The sequence below is a fragment of the Corvus kubaryi genome, unplaced genomic scaffold (genome assembly GCF_017639235.1).
Source record: "Corvus kubaryi isolate FWS band 111438036 unplaced genomic scaffold, C.kubaryi_AGA036_p1.0 137, whole genome shotgun sequence".
Taxonomy (NCBI): domain Eukaryota; kingdom Metazoa; phylum Chordata; class Aves; order Passeriformes; family Corvidae; genus Corvus; species Corvus kubaryi.
The window spans coordinates 31,450,175-31,460,681 of NW_024580671.1; the positions used below are offsets into that span (position 1 = coordinate 31,450,175).

Here is a 10,507-nt window from a genome sequence, read left to right on the forward strand (position 1 = left end):
ATGCACCTTCCAAACTAGATTTTTATGATTCTGTATCACCAGGAACATTACTGAATGAAGAGTCTATTACATTTTAAAAGACTCAATACAATTTTCCCCTTCCCAAAAAGAAGTCAGTGCCATTTTGAGACCTTTATGCCATTAACATATAGGTTGATTTATCTTTGAATTAATCACTGATGAACTAGTAAGTTCATAGATTAATCAGTTATGCGTGGAGAATTTCAGAATTGTACCTCAGATCCCTCCAGTACACATTTCAACAATTGTTCAGTAAATGTAGAAAATGCAAAGTACTTTTTAACAGATTTTGTAAATGGTGGCTTGGTAAATAATACTCTTATTTTCCAAGATGATACTTTCTGATTTGTCACCAAACAAAATCTTAGGAGTCTATTTCATAACAGACCCTCAATGTGGGAAACAAGTATTTTGAGTAAAGTAAAAGCAACTGAAGGCATTTCAAGCTCATCACACTGTGCATGATGATATTTCTACTGAAGCACTAACAATTACAGTATTATTATTTTATTAGAATAAGGTTTTCGTCGGTTTCTGAAAAGCAGAACTGAGCCAGCTGCTCTGCAGATTCATAACAAGCAAAAAGCCACACTGCCAAGAATACGGGAGGTCACTTTTTTCCAACCACTACCCCGAGCGCTCGCTATGCTGGCGATCGCACGGTGCTGTGACAGCTGACGCTGCATCTAATTTTAAACTAGCACTCATTTACCAGACACACGAAAGTGTTCAGGCTGTGGGGTTTTTCCTCCCAGAAAGGGGAGTAGCGTGGGAGAGGGAGCAATGGTAAAACTTTTTTTTTGAAGGGGGAGGAGGGGAGGAAAAAAAGAGAAAGCCCCAAACGTGTGAAGAAGCAGGAAGAAGAAACAAGTTGTGGAGTGTAGCAGATGTGTAAAAGTGTTTTCGGCATGTGAGAAGTTCCTTGAGGACACCAAACTTGCCTGCCTCGAGTCCCCCGGCACCCGAGGGTCGCTCCCTCAAGCCCCGGCCGCTCCCCCGCCGCCATCCCCCGGCCCCCGCGGCCGGAGGTCCCGCTGGGGACCCGCACCCGGGGCCTCGCGCAGCCCGGCTCCTCCGCGGGCGGGCGGGCACGGAGGCGGCCGGAGAGAGGAAGGGACGGCCGGCCTGAGGGATGGGGCTCTCCTCGGCCTCCCGGAGCGTTACCTAGAGCCGCGGCGCAGCCCCGCTCTGCCAGCCAGGGCACCACGTCCCTTCGCAGCTCGAACTCGGGCGCCAGGCGCACCAGCATCGCCCCGGCCCGGCCCGGCCCGGCCCGGCGCCGCTCCGACTCCGCCGCCCTCAGCCCGCCCCGCGGTGGGGGGGGGCGCCCGTCGGGTGTTCCGGCGGTTCCCGGCCCGCTCCCGGCGTCGCCGGCCCTTCCGCTTCCTACCGGGCACGGCAGCGGCGGGACAGCGCCTCCGAGCCTCCCGCGGCGGCCGGCCGCCGTGCAGGTGACCCGCGGGACTCGAAGGCTCTCGTTTTCCCCATGGAGCGGGCGCCCAGGCTCCCCCTCGGGCGCACTGGAAGAATCACGGAATCACAAAATATTTTGAGTTGGAAGGGATCCACAAACATCATCAAAGTCCAGCTCCTGGCCCTGCGCGGGTCAGCCTCAAGAATCACACCATGTGCCTGAGAGCGTTGTCCAAACGCTTCTTGGTGCTGTGACCGCTTCCCTGGGGAGCCTGTTCCAGTGCCCATCCAGCGTCTGAACGAAAAACCTCTTTCTAATATCCAACCTACACCTTCCCTGACACGACTCCAGGTAATTCCTTACTGTCACTGGTCACCAGAGAGAAGATGGGGCAATCCTTTTGGAAGCTTCATCACGGAGTGAATCCAAGTGCCTCAGACAGCTGCCTGTCAGTGAGGCCTGGAGTTGTAGTCACCTGGTGTTCACCAGGATCAGGAGGCCCCCTGATGGGTTGCCCTGGTTGTGATCCCCCAGGCAGCATTAGCTGTTTCCAGAACTTCAAGTAGCATCCCTGTTTTCTGAGGCTGTGCACTCTGAAGTTGCTTGTTGAATAGATGGAGTCTCTGTCTGTAAACTGCTGGCAGAACTTGGGGCGTCCTCTCAGACTAGGCCTGGCCTGATCCTGCTTTTCATCTGCAAAGGAGGTAAAACTTCGTGTAATCTTAGGGGGGGTCCTGGTTTGTTTGCTTGGGGTTATTTTAGCTGTTGAAAGTATTTGTAGCACTGATATGGTACTACTCCATGGTTATCTATAGCCTGCCTGTAATTACCATTTCCCTTCTGAAATGTGCTGGCTGATATCGGCCAGCTAAAGGTGGCATATGAATGGAGAGGCTGTGAGGGCACACACACCAAGCTTGATGTACCCAAATACAGAACAGCTTGAGCCTGTTCTAAGAGCTAATCCTGTACCAAGTTTTTCCCCATCACTGCTAAGTTCTGGAGCTATAAAAAGGCCAGATCAGAATCAGGTATGTCTGCAAAGAGTGGATGAAAAGCAGGTTGATAATCAAAATGCAAAGCAGACATGCTTTTCTTCTCAATCTCCATATTGCCAACTTTTACAATTTTACCACAAGTTTTGTAATCAGCATTTTTCTTAAAGCTCCTTAGATCAAGTGGTTGGGCAAGAATTTCAGCTTATATTTTCACCGTTGTGAAATAAAGCTTGAAAATGTGACTGGAATATTTATTTTGGACGCAAAAGTAGAAAACAGACAAGAGCTCCCAAATGGATGCAATTTTAGAGAGATGAGATGGGGCTAATTCATGAGTATTTGGGAATGACACAACTGGAGAGGCAAGCAAAGGAGTGAAAAACAGCCGATGAAATGACTGATTCTGTAAGTATATGAAAAAGGGGAGATTTTGACTTGGAGAAAGTCTCCTGCACCCAGATCTGGAATTCATTTAAGGCCAGATGAGGTCAACTGACAGAAGTTTTCTTCTGCTGTAAAACAAAACAGAAAGAAATATGGAAATGAATAATAAAGAGTCTGCCTCTAACAACAGGACTCCAAGTGCAGAAGGAGGAGAAAGAAAATTAGGTATGTTTGACTAGTACAATGGTACTGGATTACAACAAAAAACCCCAAACAAAGCAACTGTCACTGTTCTTTTGTTTCAATGTTGACCATGCCACTTGTTATAGTTCTTGAAAGAGAGCCAACAGAACTGATGGATGAACTATTCTCTAATATTTACAGATCAAGAACCATATGACAGTCCCTTAGAGAATCTTACACAGGATGTTAAAGGCCTTTGGGACAATAGGAGCTGCATGTTGTTAACATGTAGTTTACCCAGCAGACTGCTGGGTCTGCCATGATGTGAGCTGGTGAGCAGCTGTGCGGACAAGTGGGTGTGGAGGACAGCCATTCACTTGTGGCCTGTGCGTAAAATCCATCCTACAGTCATTGTTTGGGAAAGAACTGGAAGGATTTGTACATGTTGGTGGAGGAGTTTGTGCAAGACATCACAGTCAGGTGTGTAGTAGGAAAAGCTTTTCTTGTTGTGAAAGTAGTTAACAAAATTTCTCTCAGACTGTGCTTTCACTAAAAAGGACTCTTCATTATTTTTGTAAGCCAAATATGTTTCCATTATTTCACATAAGGTTCTCAAGACTCTTGGGCACTCCTAGGTACTCCTCACTCAAGCCATAGAGTGGCACCTCATCTCCAGTGCATCATCCTGGGAACTTGGAAGCTTCTCTGATGTTAGTCCCTGAAACTAAGACAGGAGAAATTCTCACAGAAGTTTCCCCATCTTTTCAGTGAGAAAAAGGAAGTAGTAGCTTGACAGGTGAAGAGATCTGAGAAACAGAAAGGGATGAGGTGATTAATGATTACTATCAGGGTGCAGAGATACAGAAACATGACAGGAACAACTATGTAGATCTGGGAAAGACCAGCATACCAGCAGGAACTGAAGGAATAGATGGGAGCAAAGAGCCGGAATAGAAGGGAATGAGGACGAGGGAATCTGGAAAGACGAGACGAAGGTTTATAACCAACATAGAAATGAAGTCAATCTTCCCAGAATTGTAGTAAGGATTCCTAATTTTTCTTGTAGTCCAGTAGTTGATTTGAAATCCACTAGTTTCAGGTGGCTTATCCAATAAACAGACAGTTATTACTTCTGCAAATTTCTTTGGTTCAAATGTAAAGGTTTCCTTGTGACTCCTAAAGGTCCGAAACTGCTGATAACCCTGGGAAGGTCATTATGATTCCATGGTGTAATTATCTGTACTTTCTCAAAATTGGTTAATTTTACTTGATTAATTTTAAATTATCACAGGAAACATGATAAAACACTCACAGTTGATGTGAGCATTAAACTTTGCCTTCAACAAAGTGCCTACTTATCAAAGCCAATCTTTGAGTAAAAAGAGACAATCACAGGTTTGGGTCTTTACAGTCCTACTTCTAAGGAAAAGTGAATGGTCTTGCATAAGAATTTGTAATACCATGAAGGAAACTTAATCCGTTGCTGTTCTTTTACCTCAAGATACTACTAAGTGTTTGCTACTGCTACTGTCATCTGAGTAGCACCTAAGGCTTTGAAGTGAAATGGTATTTCTTCTTTCTCTTCCTGTGTTTCCACTTTTATCTGTTGTTTTTTGGGGTTTTTTTCACTTCTACCATTAATTAATACCTAATTCTTTCACAACCATAAATACTAATTCACAGATTTAGACCTTATTATGTAAATATTATTATCCATATTCCTTGAGCCATCAGTCTGGCTATGCGCATCAGAGGCCTTATCTACAGACCAGGAGCTCCTGGTTGAATTCCTAGAAGCACAACACATTCCTCAGAAACCACAAAGCTGACTCATTCAGAGATCCTCAAATAATAACTCAGTATGGTGTATCAGGCCACCTTAAAACTGATACATAAAATTAAAAAGTTGGTGCAAAAGCTGTAAGCATCTAAAAAAACCCTTAGTCTTTCTTCAGCAGTCTTTGCATTAAGATGGGACATGATGTATTCTTGATAACATCTCCCAACTTTCTTAGATGTAGAAAGAAGCTCTTGGTTTAAAGAAACAACCCAATTTCTTATCTCTGTCAGGTGGAATTAATGTTGTAACCCATTTGTCACTTTTGCTTGCATCATGAAATGAAATTGTGAATTTTGCTCTCAATTTATATTCAGTTTCCTTTTCTGATTATCTGACTGGGTTAGTTTTGGTTTTTTAGTTCCAATCTGAAGCTGTGCAGGCACAGGAGGTGATCCCGATGGAGCAACTCCCAGAAGTGGGATGTGAAACTAAAGCTCTCATTAAAAAGGGACAAATTAAATGTTTTTGTTTTCTTTTTAATCAGAAATCTGTTCCTGCCTTAGTAACGGGAGGATCTCCCTCGAATTTTTATCTGGATTGAGTCTTGACCACAGGGAAATCATTAGAGAGCAGTAATGGCCCTATTGATTGCATTGTAACCATTATCAGCATTATTTTACTGCTAACAACAAATTTTGTGCTAATTTCCGTGTGCCTATAATCCCTTTTCACACAGTTCATATGGCAAGAATTACAAAATTATACCATGACACAAGTGTGGGGCTGATGAAGCATTGCCCCCTGACACGGCAGTGAAGGGTGTAATGTACCTTTCAGCTCTCTCAACAGAACAAAGCTCTGTTCATGGAAAAAAACCCGTAAACCATCAGTGTGTTCCACACTGGGAAATAATACATAAGGCTTCTTATGAAGAATGAATATCTGAAATAATTATTTAAGCACATGACAGCCTGGCAAACAGTTCATGAATTTTTGGGAAGTACTGCTTACTGAGGGCAACCTCTTTTCCTGCCATTCCAGTAATAGAGGGTTTATTGTCATCATGTCTAGACAGCTGTTTCCTTGAAGAATGTTTTCCTCCAGTCAAACACAAAAAATATACATAAGTTTTCTTCCTCAAGTTGGTGCTTAATATGTTTACTAAATCCTCTTGGCAACACAAATAAGATGCAATTTGAAATCAATATTGTAGTACCAAAGTGTGCGATTCAGAGTTGGTAGAATAAAATACCTTTATTTTAGTGTGTGAGAATACCTTTTTTTATTCTCTTTAATCGCTGAATATCAGCATGGATTGGAGTTATTTCACTGAAATCAGTCAGCATCCGCTATGGAAGCCAGTCCTTCATGGAGGTGCTTTTGTATGTTTTGTTTAGTAATTCATCATAGGAAAGAGTCTCTCAACTACTACTAAAAAAAAATCATCTTGCTATTCACGCTCATGTTGAACAGCACCTTCTTTTAAATAGCTTCATTGAAGTCAGTACCATGCTCAAGCCAGTAACCTGAGTGAACAAGGCTCCTGAAACAGTTAAGGTATTCCTCAAAGTAAGGGAGGGGAAGAGAATGGGACTTAGGGAAGTCTCTGACTGTCGTCCAAGTGGCCTTTTTGTTTCCGCTGCTTCTCCCTCCATGGCCCAGGCTCTGAGGCTCCTTTGTTCTTTCCACAGACTAACCCCTGCTAGCGCTGATGAAAGCCCTGTGAGCACACTCTGTCTCAACAGCTGTTGGAGGAGCTCTTGGCTGTATGTTTATTCTTCCAGCTCCAGCCTGATTGGGATTCATCAGTAGGGTTTAGAAACTTGCCCTTTTTTCCTTTGTGATCTTTCAGTTTTGACTTCATTTGAATTGCAAGAGGACTGTGTCAATACTTTGCAACAGTTGCAACTCTCTTGAGAATTGGTATAATAATGCATAAATCAACAGATCAGTTAAATTTCTTTCACTTTTTAGATGCCTTTCCATTATCATTTTTATTGTAAAATGAAAGAAATATTTAGCACAAAAGCATTCCTTCAAAATGTAAGGTAGCAGCACTGTAGAGCAGAGACTGTAGACAGGGACAGCACAGGATGAACACATCAGTCTGAATTTTGTCTCACTGAGCTTCAGCTGCTTTGAAAATAGGGTTCTAGTGTGAGGTTTTTTGCCTAGGCTCCTTCTAGTTAATGAGGAAATGTAAGAACTCCAGAGGGTAATTGATACCACCTGGTTTTAGCAGTTAATTTAAGGTGCATTTTACATGAGTGTGGATGCTGGTTCTCCTGTCCCCTCGATTCTGCTATCATGCCTATTGGGAATGTGCAGCTGAAGGCCTGGAGGAAAGCGGGACTGTCCCTTCCCATGTCTGCCTCCAATTAGATCCCATCCAATGTAATATGGAAGGGAGCCCTGAGGGTGCAGTTTGATGAGCAGCTGATCTAACAGCAAATGACTGTTGAAAGGATGGACCCAGATTTCATTCCCTTCTTGTTTTCTTCTCCTTTTCTCATCCCCAGATCACTCAATCTCTTTCTTTTTTTGCCAGTTCTCCTGTCTGTCTAACACCTCTGTGATCCAGCTGTACTGGCTAACACACTAAAATCTATTTACTTTTTTTTAATGGTTTAGTTTTCTACCAGGTTTTGAAGGTGTCTCCAGAAGGTTTTTACAAGTCCACAGCCATTGCAAAGGGAAGTGGCCATTGTGTGCAGCTGGCAGCAGGGAGGGGAACAGAACAGAAGACCACCCTGTACTGGTAGCAGTGAAGTGTTAGACCCACATGGCTCATTCAGACCCTTTGCCAAACGCCTTCCTCTGACATTCAAGTTGAAAGAAGCAGTCATTTTTGCCCAGCATTGCTCTGATCCTTTTCCCAGCTACTGCTGGCATAGTTTCCAGACCAGAGAACTGATCCAACTGAAAAGTAACCTTGAGGAGAGAAAGAAGGATGTGGAAGAGGATGGTTTCAGTAATGTCAGCTATCTATCAAGGTCACTGAACCCTTGTGTCAACAAAAACAAAGTTACTCTACAGAACTGGGAATAAACCACTCATTCTGGGCAAAAGACCTTGGGGAAATCGCCTTTCCTGATGTTGCTGCTCACTTAGGTCAGTTAAGCTTCAGGCAAACTACAGCCTTAGGATGTGGTTAATGGTAGTAGGGGCACCTACTTCCCTTGACTTACAGTAAAAGGAGTCTAGGTATGAGCTTTTAGCTGATCGAAGTGAGGTGAGTAAATCCTACCTTTTAGCCTCCTTGGCCTGCTTTTCTGTTTCCTTCAGGATCAATAGAAACTACTAGTTTTTAATACCTTATTTGTATACTCTAAAAACCATTCCTTTGATACTGTGCAACACTTAATACACTCAAATTATTCTCTGAAAATCTGAATGCATTTCCCTGGCACATCCTAAAAATATCTTTTATTTATTATATGTTGGTTCCAAACAAATGTCACATTAATAAGCAGCGAGGCTTGGGTAGGTGTACGTCATCAGTCACGCAGTGGTTTCTTCTTCCAAAATACTTCCAGAATTAGGTCTGACCTCTTTTAACAATGAACTATTTATAGGATTCATAAGGGCCTTATCCTCCAACCCTGACTCAGCCAAAACTCACCACTGACCTTGATGTCCTGTAGTCTATTCTTGTAGCCTTACTCATGTGAGGAGCTTTTATTCGCTGACCTGACTCGGGGAGTGTATTCTCATAAGTATGATTTTGCAGGCTTGGTTCCCAGCTCAGTGGGACTTGGTAAATGTCACAGAATCAATTCCTGAGATGCATATGCTATTTTTACAATGTCATAAGTGTAAAAATAAGGGGTGAATACACAGCTAAGTTCTGCTTTCAGTACTACAACGATAAACTGAGTGTAATTACATTAGATGTGTACAGCTACAAATGAAAGCATTAAATTCTCATTTTGGAAGAGAGTGCATATATTTTTAGAAGAAAGCAGTCACTAGATTCCTTAATAATAAAAATTATTACTAAAAGTAATTGGTTTTTTCTCAGGAACTTATAACTATTTAAGGAGAATATTATTGCAGTGTTAGGTGATTACACTAGCACAGTATGATAATGGCAATCTCTTTTCTGTATTTTTTTGTATCTTTTTCTAAGAACCCTTCTAACTAGTGTTGATGCTCATAATAGTTTTCTGTTTTTCATTATGATGCAGGATGATACATTTTAGAAGCTAACATATTGTCATTAGTGGGTCTGGGTAACAAGATGTGTTGTCTACATAAAAAAAAATTACTCTTAGCAGTCTATTATGTTTCCGTTTGTTTAGAATCCAAGAATCAGAGAATCATTAACGTTGAAAAAGACCCCTAAAATCATTAAGTCTAACCATTTATCCAGCACCGTGTTCACTACTAAACCATATCCTTGAGTCCTATATCCGCACCATTTTCTGGACACTCCTGGGGATGGTGTTTCCACCCCTTTCCTGAGCAACTTGTTCCAATGCCTGACCACCCTTTTAGTGAAGAAATTTCTCCTAATATCAGATTTAACTGACTCTTCCCTAATATCCAATCTAATGACTCTTCCAGTTATAAAGATTTTAGTTATGTATCTTTGTTGTGTCTTCTTTACAACACATGTTGTGTCTTTTTTATGTTACACATCTCTTCCTTTTTACTTTTGTATTTTCTCAATTTAAAGTGGAAGAGTCAAATTTTTTAGATGCTTTTATAAGTCCCCAGTGTTTTTTTCATTCACATTTTAATCACTTCTTTTTGTTTTCCTATGTTTTGTTGTGCATGGTGAGACACTACTTATTAAATAGTGAATCATCAGTATATTATTTGGTGGTCTTCTGTAGATCCTGTATTTTGTTAGTTCATTGGAATACAAGCATGCAATGAACAGCTGTCTCCAGTCAGCTGTCTCCTGTGATGCCTTGGCCTTTTTCTTGAGTGGGTACAGTAAAGATGGTATCTATTATCCTTAGGAGTATTTGAAGGAATTCCTTCCAGTCAGCACTGTCGCAGATTTATCAGCATTTGACTTTATCTGCCTGTATTGCCAGTTAACCTCATTCCACCAGCCCAGTTCTGGAGATATGTACATCTTTCCTTGCTTCTGAAGACGCACAAACAGCAGGGATACAGGCAGAAAGGAATTGTCCTTTATTGACCATGTTGGGAGCTGAGACTCAGCTTTTATTCTCTCCCAAGGTCAGGCCAAGACATGGTGGAAAACAGACCATGTCTGCCCTGACTATTCCATCACTGGCATCAGGAGACAGTTCTGTTACTGGACCCCAAGACATTTCTTATCACCTTGGTCGTTATTTAGAAACAATATCTACAAGAGGATTTACTTGTTTATCATTTGTATGAAGTCTCCATGTGTATAAACATTACTTTTAGACCTGGGTTCAGCACTTTTATCCATTACAGCTCCTTCCTGTAGCCCTCATGTTTAATGCCCATTGACCCTAATGTCCTACAAGCAGCAGTCTTCTTGCTTAGTCATTTCTTTTTTCCTAAGGTCTCCAGCCTCCCTCCGTTCCCTGCACAACAGGCTGCTGTAGCGATCTGTGCCAAGTTCCCTGCAAGCACATACTGGCCAGCCCCCTCTTCTGTCTTTTCCTCTGCACACTCCTCTCCTTTAACCCCAACTAGCAAACACAAGCATTGAAATCATTGTATCTGACTTGTTTACAGCCGCCTGTCTGCCCTGGGCTCTAACCAAAAGGCACATTTTGC

General features: G+C 42.4%; 1 protein-coding gene across 4 annotated transcripts in view; it reads right to left on the bottom strand.

Moving 5' to 3' along the window:
- The window catches only part of LOC121659840 (gamma-secretase activating protein), a 69,861-nt gene extending 68,493 nt beyond the window's left edge, over positions 1-1,368 (bottom strand). For 2 of the 4 annotated variants that reach the window (XR_006014474.1, XM_042018433.1), the window contains exon 1: positions 1,186-1,368. Coding sequence is in view for 2 of the 4 variants with exons in the window: in XM_042018433.1 (XP_041874367.1) it covers positions 1,186-1,270 (85 nt within the window). In the remaining 2 variants the exon portion in view is untranslated. The remainder of the gene's footprint in view (positions 1-1,185) is intronic. The other 2 variants (XR_006014475.1, XM_042018432.1) reach the window with 2 other exon arrangements.
- Between the last annotated feature and the right edge of the window lie 9,139 nt (positions 1,369-10,507).